The 19,795-nt window shown below is 49.2% G+C and overlaps 1 protein-coding gene across 1 annotated transcript in view; it reads left to right on the top strand.

Annotated features, from left to right (window-relative positions):
- Nucleotides 1–322: 322 nt before the first annotated feature.
- The window catches only part of FA2H (fatty acid 2-hydroxylase), a 53,210-nt gene continuing 33,737 nt past the window's right edge, over nt 323–19,795 (top strand). The window contains exon 1 of the mRNA XM_019413186.2: nt 323–694. Coding sequence (XP_019268731.2) covers nt 353–694 — 342 coding nt within the window. The 5' untranslated portion in view covers nt 323–352. The remainder of the gene's footprint in view (nt 695–19,795) is intronic.

Here is a 19,795-nt window from a genome sequence, read left to right as displayed (position 1 = left end):
GAAGAGTTACTCCAGTAGCGATCACGCCACCGAGGATGTCCGTCCAGGCAGCCACCCGCGACAGGAAGAGTTGCTCCGCCTGCATCCGCCCGTCCCCTTCGATCTCTTGCGACGGGACACACCTGGCCGGCGCGCCCTCTACCTGCCCGGGGCCACCTGGCTGCCCGCCCCCCTCCTCCCCCCGCAGCGGGTGGCCAGCCCCGCACGCGTCGCCCAAGCTTCCTGCGGGCCAATGGGGAAGAGGGCGCCTCCGGGCTCGAGCAGCGTCCGGCCGAGCGGCCAATAGGAGAGCGGCATGCAAATGAGCAGGTGCGGTGGCGGCCGGCCCGTCAAGGCGGCCGCGGCTCCGGGGATGTTAGAAGCAAGCTGGGCTGCCGCCGAGCAGAAGCCCGGGCTTCCAGCTGCGAGCTCCGCTCTCCCGCCATGGCCCCCCGCTCCGCCCCCCGCCGCCTCCTTCTCACCCGCCGAGGTCCAGCGGCGCCTGGCGGCCGGCGACTGCTGGGTCCGCTGCGGGGCCCGCCTCTACGACCTCACTGGCTTCGTGCGGCACCACCCGGGGGGCGAGCAGCTGCTGCGGGCGCGGGCTGGAGAGGATGTTAGCGCCGACCTGGACGGGCCGCCGCACCGGCACTCGGCCAACGCGCGCCGCTGGCTCGAGCAGTACTACGTGGGCGAGCTGCAAGGAGACCCTCAGGTACAGCCCGGCCCGGGGTCGCACCCCTCTACTCGCCTTCCCCCCTCCCCCACTCTCCCCTCGCCGGCAAGCCAGGTTCACCTGCCCTCTAGGAGGACCCAAGGTGACAGCCTCCGCCCTCACCTTCGCTTCCCCCTTCTCTCCAGGTAACAGGTCACGACCGGTCCCCCTCACCAGGACTTGCCCTTGCTCTCCAGCATTTCCCCTGACCGGCTTCTATCTGCTCCCTCCTTCCTACTTGTTCCTCCTGCAGCCTCTGCCATCTGACAATTTGGATCACCTTTTACCAGCCACGCACACTCTCAATCTTTCCTTTCTTTCCTGTTCCCTTATCAGCCTCTCCCCCTTTGCATCCGTCCTTCACTTCTGTTGAATAATTGCTTCATCCTCACCTGTGCTCCCCTCCCCACCTCACCCTGCTCCTGCTTCCAAAAGTTACAGATCCGTTACCCTTCTCAGCCAGTTTGGATTTCCTGGTGCTGCCCTGTCCGGCACTAGGGCTTCCCTGGATCGCTAGAGGTTAGGGCAGTGTCCGGGGTGGACTATGTCCTTCCATCCCTCAGTATTGCTTGTCTTGGATGCTGGCATGGGGGTCCAAAAGATCGAAATGACAAGACTAAGCTAGTTTTTTAGAGGAGGGGGGATTAGCACCGTGAACAGCATGCTGCCATGCGGTACAGCCTCATTTCGGTAGTTAAACCTCCAACTGATCCTGGGGTAGATTTGTTATCCCTATTTTACGATGTGGAAACTGAGGCTCGAGCAGGCTCTGTAATTTGCCCAAAGTCAAAGAGCTAGTTAGCGCAAAAGCCAAACATACCTGGCTGCAAAATCGATTCCATCTCCATCCCAAGGATCTCTGGGATATGGGAGATGGCCCCTATCCACAGGGCTGCAGGTAGGCCGAGCCAGAGGCAAACTGCCTCCTTGGGCCTTCCCCAGGTTCAGCTGTAGGACTGGTGACAGCGGGGCCATCGTGCTTGGGCATTACGCTGACAGCCGCTCCCTGCTTCTAGCTCTTGCTTTCAGGGTGGGCCCAGCAAATGCTTTTAGATCTTTGGATAAAAGGACTTGCCTCTCACTGTTCCTGGCGGCTCTGCACTGGACCACCTTGTTTAATACTTCAGTCACTTCTTCACTCACTGGCTTGGTCCCTTGATGGTTACCAGCATTGAGCTGGGTAGGCCTGGAGAGGCGCCAGTAATCAGCACCAATACAGTCTTCGTAGAGCAAACAGGCTAATGAGGGAACGTACTAACTGCATAGTAATTAATTACCTAGTGCTATCAGAATATGGATTTGGAGGTGAGAAGTTGAAGGAGAGCTTTCTTGAGAAAGTAGCATTTGGACTGAGAGCTAACCATAGATAGGGTATTAGCCTGGTGAAGTGTGGTGGGAAGAACATTCCAGACAGAGGGAACAGCATGTGCCAAGGAAGGCTTTGAAGGGTAAGGGCTCAGCAGTCAAGGGACAGAAATAAATCCAGTGTGGCCAGAGGCTGGCGGGCATGGAGAGAGAAGGGGGAGGAGGCCAGAGGTCAGTCAGGGCTACATCACGCAGGGCCTCCTAGGTCGTGGGCAGGATTTGGGACTTGATTCTAAGAAATGACAGAAAGCCAGGGAAGGGATTCAGGAAGGGGTGTGGTGTGGTCAGATTTGCATCTTTGGAAGATCGCCCTGGCTACAGTGTCAAAAGGAATGCAGGGAGCCCAAGTGGGTGTGAGGAGGCCAGGCAGGAGGCCACCGCGTGGACTGGGCAAGAGGAGAAGGCATGATGGTGGCTGTGACCAAGCGCAGAACGGGGTTGAATTGGAGAGATTTCATAGGTAAAGCACCAGGGCCCAGCATTCTGCAATGGGAGCCCAGCTGAATCTTGGAAGTTGGCGTTTGGTGCCAGGTCCTGAAGGGGCAGAGGTTTAGCCGTGGATACAACTGAAGCTGAGTGCAGGAAATGAGAGGTTGGGACCGGAACACTAGAGACTTCCAGGCTTGTGATGGCTACTGGGAGCCACCCTCCAAACTCCCAACCCACCCCCCTTCCCCAACAGTTGCCCTAGATGGCCCCACCCCCCATGCTTTTGCTTTGCTCTGCCCTACCTGACCCTCAGGGAGGACTCAGAGAAGACAGCGACCAAATTTGATATCTACCCCTGCACTCCCCTGTTACCCCAAGGGTCCCAATGTGGCCATGTTGCAGGCATCTTTATATCTGGGCCCCGGTCTGAGGATATGGGAAAAAAACCTAAAAACTAGTAACACACTTAAAAACCCATGGCTCAGTTTCCGTAGTGTAGTGGTTGTCACGTTCGCATCACAAACCCATGGTCAGACTTGACCAGGAGCCATACTTACCCATACTGCCGTGGCCTGTTGGCTTCTGTCTGTAGATTTCTATCCTGGAAACTGGTATAATGTTGTCTTTAAACTGAGGGAGAAAGGTAGTCAGAGGAGAAATCTGGAATGTACCTGTACCTGTACTGAGAGAAGCCCTCTTCTTAAGGCCTGAATGGAGACTTTCTGTTCTTTTTTCTGGCTAAGCCCTTCAAGCACCCCCTATATTACTTCCTTCACCTCCCTTCTCTCCTCCTGCCAGGCCATGGATGCTGACTTCTGTTGAGCTCAGAGCCTAGCTTCTGTAATGTGAGGACCAGGTGGGGTGATGGGAAAGGAAATGTCATGACCCAGCTCTTTGTTGGAGTTCATTTCTGAATCGTGCCCCTTGGAGGGGTCCTTGAAGGAGAGTGTCCTGGGGCTCTGCTGTGAAATCTCCAGGGAGAAGTCCCGGTCCCTTTGGTTTCCCCTGTTCCCCAATTTGCCACACACCCCCTCACACACCCGTGTGTACTCTGACACACACATTCACACTCACGCAAAGGCACACACACACACACACATAAAACAAGTCAAACTCGTTTCAGCCAACATACTGTGGGGATGAAACAAAGTCTGCTGTGGCCGTGGTCTCGGACTTGAGAAAGCTGAGCTGCCTGCCCTGAGCAAGTGACAGAGCTATGGCTGAGCAGAGAAGTCAGGCCCCCTTCTCCTCCTGGGCCCTCAGGGGCTAACAGGGTCAAGCTGCTCAGTCCAAGCTCAGATACGAGCAGCACTCTTCCAACTGGAGCTCATGTTGTTAGTGGCACATGAGGTCCATTTACTGAGCTGCAACCAGCATTTAAAAGGAATAAATAGGAAAGGAAGGAACTTTGGGTTCAAATCTCCTCCCAAGATCGTAGATACTGTGTTTCCTGGACTTGCGTCATCCATGAATCACTGTCAAGTTTTGTTTTTTTTTTTCTGAATTCGTATACCCCTCGAACTATTATATGTAATATTTAAGTAGACTCACTTTTTATTTTACCATTTAATCACCCTAAGCAATAATACCAGTGAAATCACAAGTTTTACATGCAATTTAAAACAGAGAGCTATTAAGGTAGGAAAGGCTCATCCCTTGTATTCCCTAAAATCATCTTGGGTACCATCAGTGGAGTGGATATCATACTTCAGAAAGAAGAATAGCTTCTCCTTTTTTAAAAAAAATTAATTAATTTATTTTGAGAGACAACAGGGGAAGGGAGAGGGGAAAGAGAATCCCAAGCAGGTTCCGTGCTGTCAGCGCAGAGCCCAACTCAGGACTCGATTTCACAAACCATGAGATCATGACCTGAGCCGAAATCAAGAGTCAGATGTTTAACAGACTGAGCCACCGAGGCACCTGGGGTTCTGTGGGTCACTTTCTGGGACTGGTGAAAGAGATGAATTTGTATGTAAAGTATACATGGTTGTGCCTTTTTCTAGTGAGAGAGCTACAGCTTTTATGATAGTCCAGCCAGGATCCTCCCCTCCCTCTGAACCTGCCGTCAAGAGGCTAATAACTGGGAAAGGGTGGTTCCTACCTCCCCATCTTACACACACGGATGCCCCAGCCACTGTTGTCAGGTAACCCGGATGTCTGAGTATCTCTGGGTGCCGTGTCCTAATGCCACAGGGTGCACCCGTCTCTGGGCGGCTGAGAAGTCCTCGGCCTCTGCCTTGTGTGGTTCTGCCAGCCTTTGGAGGCTGGCCATTCAGAGCTCCAGGGCTTGAGTAACTCAATGGGTAGGATATCTAAGTGCAGGAGGACTCAGAGTTCCCACCCCGCCGCCGAAACTGCCCTTGTCGAGGTCATCGGGACCTTCGCCTCACTGAAGCCGGTCACCAGTTTGCACCTTGCCTCACCTGGCCTGGCAGCAAGTTTTGATGTGGTCACCAATTTCCTTCCTTGATACGATTTCCTCATGGGCTTCCCGAGACCACACCCTTTAGTTTTCCACTATCATTTCCTGTGGCTGCTGTAACAAATTGCCATAAACTCCGTGACTTAAAGCAACACGAATGTGTTCTGTCACGGCTTAGAGTTCAGAAGTCAAAAATAAGTCAGTAGGGCAGACTTCCTTCTGAAGGTTCGAGGGAAGAATCCATTTTCTTACCTTTCCCAGCTTTTAGAAGCTGCTGGTATTCCTTGGCTCGTGCCCCCCTCCCAGCAATTGCATTGCCCCAACCTTTGCTCTCATGTCTCTTCTCTGACTCTCGTGCCTCCATGTTTTACTTCTAAGGACCCTTGTGATCACACTAAGCCCACCAGAATCATCCAGAAAGCCTCCCCATCTCAAGGTCCTAAATTTAATCATATCTGTGAAGTCCCTTTTGCCATGTAAGGTAACATATCCACAGGCTCCAGGTATTGGGACACAGACTGGGGAGGAGGGCTGCTCTACCTACCTCACCACCTGTAGCCCCCTCCCTGGTTGTTACTTCTCAGTCTCCGTTGCTCATTTCTCTTGCTCCTCATTTCAAAGAAACATTCGCAAAGTTGAAACGGAATCATACAATGTGCACTCTGCCGGATGGCTGCTTCCACTCAACACTATGTCATGGGAGATTATCTGTGTTTTCCCTCCTCGGAACAGCAACTATCCCCATTCTGTCCTGGAGAATCCAGGGCTGTAGAAGGGGGGGAAACGGGGACTAACTAGAAGGACAGAGTGGATGGCTTGCACAGACCACACACTGATCCGCGTGAATTTCCTGGTCTTCCTTCCAGGATGTCTCCCCACGACTCCCCTACTTTGGCCAGAGCCCCGCTCTGCTCATTCTTACAGCAATCTCCCAGGCAGGTCTCTCCCTGCCAGTACTTCCTACACCCTACTGCCTGGGACCTTTTCGTGTTACAGCAGTAATCCTAAACCCTCGCGGGCTCCTCACCGCCACCCGGTTTAAGTCCAGTTCCAATGCTGCTTCTTCCACAGAGCTCCCCGCACTTTGCCCGTACCTGTGTTACAGTGCTCATGATGTTCTTCCTTATTTACTGTATTTTCACTATGTGTCTTATCTCCTCAACTAAACTATATACCCCCACCCCCAGAACTGGACTCGTGTGATTCATCTGGGTTTCTTTAGGACACAGTAGCACACTGACGAATGCCAACAGAAACTAATCAGTGTTTGAATAAATGAATGACTGCGCTGCTTGGGAAATTGAGGCATGTGCCCTACTGAAAAGGAAAGCGGGCGGTGGGGGGCGGGGAGGTGGGGGCGGCGCCTGGGTGACTCAGTTGGCCGACTGTCTGATTCTTGATCTGAACTCAGGTCATACGTGATTGCGCAGTTCGTGGGCTTGAGCCCCGCATTGGGCTCCATGCTGACAGCATGGCGCCTGCTTGAGATTCTCTCTCTCCCTCTCTCTCTGCCCTTCCCCCACTTGTGCATGCTCGTTTTCTCTCTCTCTCTCTCTCTTTCTCTCAAACTAAATAAACTAAAAAAAGAAAATGAAAATGAAAGTGGTAATATTAGCACACACAAGATACTTCAAGAATTACAAAGTTAAGTCTCTTTCCAGTTCCTCTTTTTGGCTAAAGGAGTTGGGAGTTTGATGGGAAGGATGGAGGGCTATCAAGTGAATCACTCATTTCTGCCTTCGCCCTCAGTTATTCTCAGCCAGAGAGAGTTGACAAAATGTCTTCCATACCAGGCTACTGCCATTCACCCATGCCCATGAGTCTGCCTACAAGACAAGAAGTGAACCATAGACAATCCCAGTCAAGGGGCGCCTGGGTGGCTCAGTCGGTTAAGCATCTGACTCTTAATTTCAGCTCAGGTTATGATCACGTGGTTTGTGAGTTCATGCCCCACCTGGGGCTCTGCACTGACGGTGCAGAGCCTGCTTGGGATTCTTTCTCTCTCCCTCTCTCTCTGCCCCTCCCCTTCTCATTCTCCCTCTCTCTCAAAAATGAATAAATAAACTTAAAAAAAAGAAAAAAGAAAAGAAAATGTCAGTCAAGAGCCTCCTTTGCTGTCAAGGCTGTGGCCAGCCCCATGTGGCTATAAGTGCCTGTATGACGTGCTCAGGCAGGACCTGGGCTGCCTGGATTTCCAGTTCCGTTTACTCTTCCCTGTGTCTTGTCATGCAAATCTCTCTAAAGTGTGTGTCTCGGAACAGTAGTTCCCAATCTTCTCTAATCGCCACTCATCTTGCACGATATGATGCATAAACCTCGGACTTAGGATTTTTTGTTGTAAAGCATAGTTCTCCAAATACTTTGTTTTCTTGCTTTGATTGTATATAGCAAAATATTTAAATACCGGTACCAGATAAACAAATTTGGGGGGATTTGAAGTATTTGAACTGTGATTCATATAGATACATCGTAAAGTCCTGTCATAGGAAAACTAGTAGCCAGAAATTCCGTTGATAAAGAACATGTGACTACACATGTAGACTAAACCATGCAATCTACAACAAACTTGACTGATAATTACCAACATGAAGTAGTCTTAATTTCTCCTTTAAAGGGAACAGAATTCCAAAGGAGTAGAGTTCTGGTTCTCTACATTTTTTCTGTGCCCATTAGAACCTTCTCAACATTGCTTAGCATTGCATGATGCTCAGATTTCCCCCTGGAAAGTGGAATCAGGGTTTTTAGGGATCTCTAGTAATGGCTAGTTTTAGTTTTATAAGTTCCAGATGTTAATGGTCCATAATAACCCACTTAGTTCCTAAGATCTAGTCCTTAGCCTTCTATCATAATGAAAGGCTATGAAACGGGCATCATTTATCCACAAGGATGAAAGATAGACCTCCAATCTTTAAGTCAATTCAAGGCCCCCACTGTGAGACTGACTGCTATGGAGGAATATTAAGGGTCACCTATATGGGACTGAATCAAGACTCTGTGATCCTGTACACCACCCCCCACAGGCCAGAAAAAGGTCAGACTAACCTGATTTAGTGGTTATCCCAGCAAGACCCATTGGCCTGCCAAGTGTAATGGCTTTTGCAGGTTGGAAAACAAGGTGTCATAAAAAATTCAGTTGTTCCTTAGACCTACATGGGAAAGTCTTTGACTCCTAGGAAAGAAGGTCACTTGAAATGAATCTACTTTTTTTTTTAATGTTTATTTTTGAGAGAGAGAGAGAGAGAAGAGTGCAAGCAGGGGAGGTGCAGAGAGAGAGGGAGACACAGAATCTGAAGCAGGCTCCAGGCTCCGAGCTATCAGCACAGAGCCCATCACAGAGCTCAAACCCACGAACAGTGAGATCATGACCTGAGCCGAAGTTGGATGCTTAACCGACTGAGCCACCCAGACGCCCCAAAATGAATCTACTTTAAATGAAGACCAAACTTTCATAGAAAATGGAGCAGGGGTTTGGGAGAGGGGAAGCGATTATTTTTTTAAAATGAAACGGAAGGGGTACCTGGCCGGCTCAGTTGGTAGAGCATGCAACTCTTGATCTCGGGGTCATGAGTTTGAGCCCCACATTGGGTGTGGAGATTACTTTTTTAAAAAGGAAAAATTTAATAACAATTAAAAAATAAAAATGAAACTGAAAATTGTTTTAGTTTATTTTAACCTGACAGCAAAATTAAGATTGCATTCGTGGGCAGGTCCTTTAATTGAGCAAATACCAAATCAAGCGGTGTGCTTTTTGTGCACATGTGTGGTTTTTCTGACAAAACTGTATGAAAGTGACAGTGGGACATTCCAAACTTCACATTGTTCACAGCATGATCATAAAGAGAGTCATTTTAGCTAGAGTATTTAAGAGCTGAGGATCTTTCTTGATCCTGTGATAAACAGGTCATTCATTCATTCTCTTTTGAAGAGCCTCGTCCTTTGTGGGTAACCTGTGTTTCAGCGTCAAACAGCCCAACTTTGCCAAATCCTTATTTTGCAGTAGAATTGTGAGCAAAACAGTTTTCTTCAGTTTCACTGACTTCATTAAATTATTTGTATTTTTGCATTAATTTTTTTAAATTTTTTTCATTTTTACCATTTATTTATTTTTGAGAGACAGAGAGACAGAGCATGAGCAGGGGAAGGGCAGAGAGAGGGAGACACAGAGTCTGAAGCAGGCTCCAGGCTCTGAGCTGTCAGCACAGAGCCCGATGCGGGACTTGAACTCACAAACTGCGAGATCATGACCTGAGCTGAAGTCAGACACTTAACTGACTGAGCCACCCAGGCGCCCCTTGGCATTGATTTTCAATTTCACTTTGCAGTGAGCTTGCATTTCGTTACACTGTATATTGTCAGATGATAGCAACCCCAACCATCACTTTGCCTAGGTAGACTGGGGATTTGGGGGAGGCGGTGGTCAATCTGAGCAGGAATCAAATTCATAAATGGTCAGCTGACTTGTGAATAGCTGTACATTAAGAGGATTTTTGCCATTCTTTGCAACTTGGATGTTCAGGGACTCAGATAAAGAACACTTGGATAATAACGATGCCTCTAGGACTAATAGTAACACATCCAAATTTGTATAGCGATTTACATTTTTCTAGATGTTTCTCATAGATTTCTAGTTGAACCCTCAAGGTAGGTGGGGCAGATATCCATTCCCCCATTTCATAGATGAGAGACCTATAGTTCTGAGAGATCCCGCAATGTGGCTGGTCTCTAGGTACCCAGTATTTCCAGTGCATACACATTAGGGACAAATCTTAGGCATGAGATTAAACCAAGGGGCATCTTTTTCTTACTGATTTATAATCACTCCTTACATGTAAAGGATATTAACCATTTCCCATCATATGTATTACTATATTTCCTTCAGTTATTTGTCTTTTGGCTTGTCTAATGTTTTTTTCTCTATTTAAATCTTTAAAATTAAACCTTTAAAACATAAAACATTGTTTTATCATTCTTAGAAAGGACACCTCTACTTAAGATTTTGTAGTTGCCTAAATTTATTATCTACCTGAAATTTTTTTGATATCAGGAAAAAAATAGAGTATTTTAGGTTTATATTTTTCAGATGACCAGCTGGTTATCCCAATAGATTTATGAAATAATTGTTTTTCCCACTGGCTGAAAAAAACACCTTTATCACACATCAACCATTCACAGATATACTTTGGTCCATTTGGGGGCTTTATTCTGTTCCAATGAAATCATTCGTTTTTCTTTAGGTTTTAACCATTAAGGTTTCCTCCCCCCACCGCCTTCCTTCTGTTCCATTCCAGCCAGGATTTTGCTGTCACATGTTCCACCAGAGAAAGCAAAGGGCAGGACAGGGGCTGAGCATCATTTCTGGGCCATGTTGCTGGTGCTGGGGAAACAGTCTGACTTTCAGCGACTGGGGCTGCCTGGCCTGCCCTGGACCCTGAGGTCGTGTGGCGAGAGCCCGGAGGGAGTTCAAGGAAGCTCACGCAGGCTACAGGCCCCAGGCACCAATACTGGAAGGGAGGGAGGCATCCAAAGTGGGTGTCCAAGCGGTCATGGAATGGTAGCGATTTCAGCGGGGAATGCAGGGGCGGGGAGGGGTGTGGTGAAAGCGGCATTGCCGCTGGAGCTCTGCACACGGATGGGTCCTGTGTGCCCACCCTGCAGTGTGTCCGCAGCCCCTGGCTGGAGGCTGGAAGAGCAGTGAAGCAGCTGTATTTGCTAACAGGGAACCTGGTGTCTTTCTTGCAAAGCGCTGTAAATCTCCACCTCTTGTCCCTCCGGCCAAGGGTCATGGATGCTTTTGCCCCCACCTCCCTTCATCAAGATCAAGTGAGAAGCTTATTAAAAAAAGATTCCTGGGTCTTTCTGGACTGACGGAAATGTCCTGCATCTTGACTTGGACATTGGCTGCCAGGAGGCATGTAATTGTCAAAACTTATCAAACTATACACTTAAGATCAGTAGTTTTTTTTGTTGTTTCGTTTTGTTTTGTTTTTGTTTTTACTATATGAGAATTAGACCCAGTTTTTTTAAAGAGAAGTAAATAAATTTAATACTTATTTAGTAACTCACTCCTGTAGATACGACCTCATGATGACAAATGCTAGTGTTGATACATACAAAGCTTTAAAGATTGCTTTTACAATAAGACCCTGTGGAATGTAAATGGTAGGACTTCAGGTAGTGGGGATACTACTCGGTGTTCACGGGAGATTCTTTCAGCTGGACTGCAGTTTAAAATGTTTCAATAATAAAGCATTGGAAAAAAATACTAAGTAGTTACATTGTAGACATCACACAGAGAAAAATTCTTAAAGGAACAGTGGAAAACTAAAAGAAAAATCCACAGCGCATGCACATTTAAGCGCAACAAAACATTACATTTCTAGTAATATTGTATTACTTTCTCAAGAAGCTGTAACAAAGTACCACAAACTAGGTGGCTTAAAAGGAGACATTAATCATCTCACAGTTCTAGAGACTAGAAGTCTGACTTCAAGGTATGGGCAGAGTCGTTTCCTCCTGGAGGCTCTGAAGGAGAATCTGTTCCTTGCCCCTTTCCTGGCTTCTGGTGGGGCGGGCATCTCTTGGCTTGTAGATTATACCACTCCGATTTCTGCCTCCATCCTCACAAACGCGTCCTTGCCTGTATCTCTGTGTCTGCATCTCCAAATTTCCCCACTTCTTTTGAGGACACCAGTCATATTGGACTCACAGCCCCCTTTAATCCAGTAGGACCTTAAACTAACTACATGACGGCTGCAGGTACCCTCTTTCCAAATAAAGTCGCGTTCACAGGTTCTAGGTAAACATGAATTTGGTTGGGGGTGGGGAGGGTGGGGGCGGGGGACACCATTCCACCCAGTACAGATGTCACCAAACAACTCTACCACTCGAACAACCTAGATGGAAGCAAGTGTGGTATGCACTACAGAACTGTGTTAGATTTCAGGAAAATTACTCTAGTAGCAACAGAGGTTCAAAGACTGAAGACTTGGATGACAAGTTTGATGTTTCATTTGAATGAAAAAACATGCATGTAAACTAACTCAAAGAATTACTTAGCATAGTATATTATAATATGTAATTATATGAGTATTTATATTATATATTATATTATATTATATATTATAAATATTATATATTATATATTATATTATATTATATATTATAAATATTATATATTATATATTATATTATATTATATTATATTATATTATATTATATTATATATATTTTTTCTCCTGGAGGGCACCCCTCAAATCTATAAAATTGAAATCTCTGGAAGCGAGATTCCAGAAATCCGTATTTTTAACAAATACTGTGTGTGGCTCAGACGCACTGGAAAGTTTGCAGCCCACTGCCCTAGAAGGCTCGGGGCAGAGGGAAAATGGGGATGGAAAACTGGGAACATGAAAGTTTCTCGGTGGGCAGGTCTCTCGGGAGTCCTGAAGAACCGGCATCCCCAGGCTCCTGGTGTGGCGCTTGTCACAGAGCAGTTGTGCAGACAGACCACCCTCTCACCCACCCATCCAGAAGAGGAGGAGGCTGGGGTCTGCAGTCCAAGACCTGTGCCCTGGCTGTGTGATGCTGTGTGACTCATGCGAACGCTCGTGGCCTCGGTTCGCTTATTCCCTGCGTCCCTACCAGATTTGTGTGGCTACAGTGAAATCACGTGAGATCTGTGAGACAGAACCGTGTAGATTAAACCAAAATAGGGTGATGATCAGCCCCTTCAGCCCCAGCTTCTGCCGAGAAAAGGTAGATTTCTCTTAGGCGGCAAGAGATAGATGTTTTCAGAACCCGAGTTGCTACGTGGCTCAGATCCTCTTGGGCAAAGCCACGCACCCCCCGGAGGAGCTGGAGGGTGGTGACATCCTAATCTCCCAGTGTGGCCCCTTCCCCCAGCTAGGGCCTGTGGGGTCTGTTCCGACCTGCTGCCCTCATTCTATCTTCACCTGGACAAGTGAACTGGACCGAGGAACTGACCACCGTTAGGACCGGATGTCTCCAAAGGTGAGGCTGGCAAAAGCCTCAAGTGGCCCCGGGGACCTGCAGGCCTGCCTTCCTCTGCCTACCATTCCTTTCCCTGTTCAGGCACAAACACAGATGACGTCTCATGCTCAGACTGAGTTCAGTGCTGAGGATAAAAAGACAACTGATCGCTGCCTTCATGGGGTATACCTGCCAGTGGAGGGGAGGAGACAGATAGGACAGTTAGGGGTGGTGACAAGAGCTACAACAGGATATCATATTTTATATAGACTGTTATAGTCTATGTGTATATACATATACATATGTGCATATATTATACAACAAAATAGATCATGTATTTTAGAACAGGGGCTGTGACAGAGTAACAGCTACAGCTTCTGACAGGAGTAGTCTGGCAAGTCTTCTCTGAAGAACTGATATCTGATGGAAACAAAGGAGTCGTCATAAAGGAGAACTGGGTAAAAAAGCAAAAAAATTCTAAGCAGAAGGAACAGCAAGTACAAAGGTCCTGGGGTATGTGGCATCAGGAATCCAAAAGGAGGCTCTTCTGCTGCTACAGCATTGCAGGTGAACAGGAGTGTGGGGTGGGGTGGAGTGGGGAGGGAAGCAGGAGCCCTGCCTCTGTAGAGCTCACAGTCATCGCTGGGGAGGTTCGGTTTTATTTCGAGACTAGGCTGGAAGATTTTAAGTGGAAGACTGACAAAATGGGTCTGTATTTTACTAGATTGTTCCAGCTCCCTTGTGGAGGGTAGGTTGCAGGGGGCCAAGAGGAGGAGCAGGAAGAGAGCTAAGAAGACATCGCTATTGTCCAGATGACAGAGGGAGGTTGCCTGGACTGAGCGGCTATTGAGACAGAGGAAGTGTCTAGGGATTGGAAATGTCTTGGAGGTAGAACCACTACAACTTGCTGATGGACCAAACGCTGAGAGTAAGAGAAAGAGTTGAGGATGATGCCAAGGTGACTTGAGTAACTGGGTGGTTTGATATATGGGAAGTGAATGCTTGGGTGTAAGCCCAGATTTGGGGTGGGGTAATCAAAGTCCCTTGGGGCCACATTGCGTCGGAAATGCCAAGGAAACACTCGGGTAGAGATTTTAAGTGGTAGTTGAATATATGAGTCCAGAGCTATGCTCTCCAATATGGTAGCCCCTTGCCACATGTGGCTTTGTAATTTAAAATTAATTAAAATGCGATAAAATCAAAGTTCAGTACTTCAGTTACATGAGCCACGTTTCAAGTGCTCAGTAGACATAGGGGACCATATTGGACAGCACAGATCTAGAACATTTCCATCATTGCAGAAAGTTCTCTGGGGCAGCACTGGTCTAGCTAGAGCTGTGACCCAGAGTTGAAAGGTATTTCTCTCTAGGATAATGGTATCCTAATCTGGTGACTCTCGTCCAGGAAGTTGGTATCCCTGTGTTGTTCAACAAATAGTTCCTTCTTGCCCTTGACCACACCAGATTGTGTATCAAGTGATGTCCCTGAGCGGTAGCTATATCAAAGAGGCACTGAACACCCAGAAGGACAGTTTGTCCCGGGATTGTTCAAGGACATCATCCCTTAAAGCACCTTATAGCGACGAGTATAAACATGATGTTTAATGAGCGTAAAACACGGAGTACAGGCTGTAGCTCACCGGGAGACACCAGTTCTCGGACTCACCATGGCAATTTTCTTAGTTTAAGAGACGTGCACTGAGTTTGGAACTAGGTTAAATGAGAGTGGAAAAGAAGACACAGGCTCAGAACCCAACAGTCTTGTGTTCTAGAACTAATCATACCCCTGGAGACAGGCCAGTCAACCTCTCTGAACATAAACATCCTCGACTGTAAATGGGAGAAGTTTCCATGTCCGGGCATGGAGAGAGAGAATAGTTTGCATCAGTAGACTGGAATCCGTAAAAAGTAGCAGGTATAAGGCAGGTTGATTTTTGTCATTGTTATTGTTTTGTTTTGCTTGCAAAACAGTTCAGTGCCTTCTATTATTTTTGGCAATATAATCATCTGTAACCAACGTTGACAATAGCAGTGAATTATCTCTCTTAAACTAGTAGATCGTAAAAGGAAAATTTGGGAATATTATTTCTGGGATAGCGAGATACGAGGTCATTTGTAAACAGTGGTCTTGTTTCTTCTTTTAAAAACAGCAAAACATAGGGGCACCTGGGGGGCTCAGTCAGTTGAGCGGCCGACTTCGGTTCAAGTCATGAGCTCATGGTTCATGGGTTCGAGCCCCGCAATGAGCTCTGTGCTGACAGCTCAGAATCTGGAGCCTGCTTCCGATTCTGTGTCTCCCTCTCTCTCTCTCTGCCTCTCTCCCATTTGTGCTCTCTTTCTCAAAAATAAATAAATAAAAATATTTAAAAATAAAACAGCAAAACATAGGGGCACCTGGGGGGCTCAGTCAGTTGAGCGTTCAACTCTTTATTTCAGCTCAGGTCTTGATCTCACAGTTGTGAGTTAAAGCCCCACATTGGGCTTTGTACTGGGTATGAAGCTTCCTTAAAACAAAACAAACAAAATCGGCAGAATATAGTATTTTCAGCATGCTCCTTATAGGACTGGAGCATTCCATGATAAGTCCAAAATGTATTTTAACATAGTAGTTGGGCCAGTGAGGAGATAATATATGGTAGATGGTTTAAATGTATTTTCCTTGCACATAGCACATTCTATAAGCCTGCCTGACGTGCTTTGAGGCCTAAGTCTTGAGAAACTACGGTCTAGAAGTGTCCTGTCCAGTCCTGCAGGCTGTTGGTGCCGCTCATCGGGGTTAAAAGTCGGGTGCTGTAGTGCCCACCAGGACTCTGTAAGGTGGGACTGAGGAGGTGAGCCTCAGATCTCCTCCTGTCCGCCCTGACCAAGCCCAGGCCCCACCCCCACCCCAACCTCGGGCTCCCAGCTGCCCCAAATCCCAGAGTCAGGCTTCCAATGGAAAAAAAAAACACGTGTCCACTTGACTCAGTGCATTCCTGGGTGTGGTGCCCTAATCTGAGGTTAGAGGTAGAGAAGAGAGGCTCCCTGTGGATGCAGATGGTCCATGGCAGGCAGAGCCCAGTAGAGAACCAAGTTAATAGCCTGAAAATTTGTGGGTGTATTCTGGAGAGATCTGAATAGTGATTTAGTATTTTTAATCCACTGTCTCCCTTTTCTGATGTCCTGGATTGCCCACCTATACAGGCTTCTGCTTCTGGTGACAAGGTGGCTCGTGACATGCTCCATGGGGGATCGTGTCATCAGGGGAAGCAATACCAGGTCCACAGCGAACCGATGTCAAGGACCCTGGAGGCTGGGGTGGTCTGGTCCATGCCCCCACACCTCCTGAGCGGGATAAGTTGGTCACACCCCAGGCACACGTTTGCCACTCGCTCTCTTTTCCTTTCTTCTTCCTATCGTGAATCCAGGGACAGCGGCCAGCAGAGTTCATCATCTTGCAGCCATCGTGGGTGGGCAAGTGGGGGTGTTTGGGGGGTGCCTTGTCACCTGCCAGGTATTATTGTCGTTTTTTGGTTTTGCACAGGAAGGCTTTATTTTAAATGTTTTAAGGAGAGGATGGGCCCCAGGGCTTCTGGTTTGGACCTAGTCTGGCAGAGGGCAGCTCGTTAGAAATGAAAGCAAGCAGATCCTGCTGCCTTCCTTTTAGCCCTAAATTTCTAGCTACTGAAAGCAACCAGTGGTCCCCTACAGGCCTCAGGGGTGGGCTTGTTAACAAAGAAGGCTTCCCCCCAAGGGAGACTCTTGGTGCAGCTGTGGTTCTGGGTCTGCACCCGCCCCCCACCCCGGCCTACCCCCCTCCTACCTTCCCAGGACCGCATCGAGTCCAGTGCGGACTGGAGTCCCCACCTTCCTTTGGGCCCCTAGAGGCCGGAGGCAGCTGGACACAGGGCCTGGGCACCATCTCGTTTCAGAGAAAGGGTTTTCAGGCCAAACCCAGGCTGCGGGATAAAAGGCCATCTGTCCATCCCTGGGTGCCCAGCCCCGGCTTTCCTGAACAACATTCCTTTATGCCAGCCCCCGCCTCCTGCGGCCCCCACCCTCAGCACACTGCTTCCTTTCACCGCCTCTGGGTCGGCTTGTTTGTTTACCCTGCAGAGTGCAGGCTTTCTGTTGTTCTTCTCATTTCTCTCCCCCTTGTGTGCCCTCCAGGCAAGCCCTCCCTGGGGACAGCAGGGTCTGGGGGGCTAAGGCAGAGTCCCCGGCAGGGACCCGGGAGCCTCCTGGTGAGCCCTCCCAGAAGAGGCAGGGGTGGTGCGTGAAGAACCTTAGTGGGACCGCACTCGACGTGGCTTCCTGTCTGGATGTCCCAGCAACCATTTGAGACTCCTGGAAGCGGTGACTTGGTCCCTCTGTGCCTTTGTTTCCCCCATCCGTGGAATACCTCGTGCCAGTCTCTCAGGGACAACCGTGTCGATACCAATGAGATGCCGGCCACACATGTGGGGTGGGAAAGGCGCTCACCATGGAGGTGGCTCATCTGTCCCAGCGCCACGTGCTCCAGTGGAGGGGGAACGGGGTAAAGCTGGCCACGGTTTCCACTGAAGAAGGCGGCAGTTTGCCCGACACCCGCCCCCCTCCCCAGTTCAGCCTGCCTCTTCCCTGTGGGGAAAACTAGGAGTGACTTTTCAGGCCCCGAGGAAGGGGAACCAGGCCAACCCTGGCTGCCAGACAGCCAACAGCGGGCTAGGAAGGGGGCGGTGCCTGAACATCTTCCCCACCGAGGGCTCTCTGTGCCGGCTGCCACGGCAGATCTGGTGGGAAGGCTGGGTTGGGCACGAGACCCTGGTTTTTGCCGCCTCCCCCGCAGAGGATGAGCGACAGACTCTCCACACGTCCCTGGATGCCTCTTCCAGTTGTTTTCTGGCTCAATTCCTTCTCCTTCCGTGGTCTTGTCTCCATCCTGGGGGAACCTGGTTCAGGCCTCGTGCTAGTTTGCTTGGGTCTCAAAGTCCCACAGACTGGGTGGCTTAGGCAACAGGGATTTATTGTCTCGTGGTTCTGGAGGCTAGAAGTTCTAGATCAAGGTGTCGGTAGTAGGGTTAGTCCCCGCTGAGAGCTGGGAGGGAGCACGGGTTCCAGGCCGCTCCCTAGCTTCTGGGGGATTACTGGCAATCTTTGGAGTTTCTTGGCTTGTAGGTGCTTCACCCCCCGTCTCTGCCTTCACGTGGTGTCCTCCCTGCTCTTCAGATTTCACCTCTTTCTAGGGACACAGATCGTATAGGATTAGAGCCTCATTTTAACTAATCACCTCTACAATGACCCTACTTCCAAATAAGGTCACATTTTGAAATACTGGGGGTTAGCCCTCCAATATATGAATTGGGAGGGGGCATAGTTCAACCCGTACCAGACCTCTGTACTGGGAAATGAGGCCCCGTTGGTCACACCGTTGGTGCCCGGCCTGTGTCTCCGCTGTGACTCCTTCACACCGTCACAAATTTTGTCTCCTTTCCAGTCACACATGGGGAAAGAGAACCAGTAGTTGGCTTCCTCTTGGAGTCAGTCCTCTCTGCTAGACTGGAGGCGGGGAGGAGGCCGACGGTCACCCTGCAGTGAACCTTGCTGGGGCTCTGGCACCCAATCCACTCAGGGCCTTGATACAGCTGGCTGTAGGCCTGCCCCACACGGGTGCAGAGTCCGTGTTCTGGGCCTTGCACGGGAGAACAAAACCTCTGCTCTTGGCTGTCCACGCGCATCCTTCTCTGTGGCCGTACCATGAGGCGGAGGGCCGCAGCCCGCCCAGCACTTCAACCCGGCAGACCAGGGGCTGCGTTTGCACTCAGGTCGGTGTAGCCCGCATCCTTCGTCTGTTGGTTTTAAATGCAAAACAAATCTTAAAATCTGGAAATTTCACACAAATATCTAGTTTTTCAGCTTTTCTTAGAAATGGGGAGGTCTGCCACGCTCAGCTCCTTCCTCATCTGACCTGGACCTGAGTCAGGGCTGCTCCCCCTTCGGTGGGGCGCACCCCCTCAGGCTTCCTGAGGTCCACTCCATTCAAGACCAAGTGACCATGACCATTGGTTTCTGCTCCTGCTGCATTTCCCATGTTTGTTTCATCTCTAGCAAACGCCTCACGGTTTTGTTTTTTGTTTGTTTGTGTCTCGGCACCTCATGTTTTAAAAATGAGAGTGAGCGTTTTTCCCTGTGGAGGTGAAGAATATTCCCACGTGTTTATTATGCAAACAAAATGAGTCTATATTACGAACCACACTTTGCCCACTTCACTTATTGGCGTCACCGGCCCAACCTCTGAGGGCAGGGCAGGAACTCGGGATGCCCTGTCAGGCCTCAGCGGTTTCTTGTTGCTAGAGAAGGATCCTCAGGTCACATAGCAAGTTGGTAATGGAGCCTGGTCTAGAACCATGCCCCTTAGTCTAGAGGTGAATCTGCAGACTCTAGAACTAGAGGCTGGCCCCAGATTGTTCCCCCGGCCCCAGGCTGCCCCCCAGGACTACCTCCCTGAGAGTCGGGTGTCACGGGCACTGCCTGGAACCTTAGGGAGCCGACAGGAGTGACTCCTGGGTCCTCTCTGAGTTGGGGTCTGAGATTGCTGAACTCAATGTGAGAGAGGACGGAGGAGGATAGAACCCAGGAGGGGCAGTCGTGTCCACAGGACTCTCCATGAGAGGAGAGCCGCGGCTTGGATATAATGCCTCTTGATTAGCCAGGAACTGGCATTGCCCTGGGAGAAGCTAGGGCTGGCACTGCTGTCCCACCGACTTCTCTCCTTGCAGCTTTGAACAGGGGCTGGAGGATCTGAGGAGATGGAAACGCCCTCCTGCCGCCGCCGCCATATTTCCCAATACGTTCAGAGTTTCTCACCTCAGAATGGGCGGGACCTGCCTACCTGGTCTCCTTGGCCGATCACATCGGCCATTCTTGAGCACGTTGACCTTC

This window comes from Panthera pardus, unplaced genomic scaffold (assembly GCF_024362965.1).
Source record: "Panthera pardus isolate Hobbes unplaced genomic scaffold, ASM2436296v1 HiC_scaffold_19, whole genome shotgun sequence".
Classification (NCBI taxonomy): Eukaryota; Metazoa; Chordata; class Mammalia; order Carnivora; family Felidae; genus Panthera; species Panthera pardus.
The sequence above is the reverse complement of the archived record's forward strand: the minus strand, read 5'-3'. Positions and strand labels throughout refer to the sequence as shown.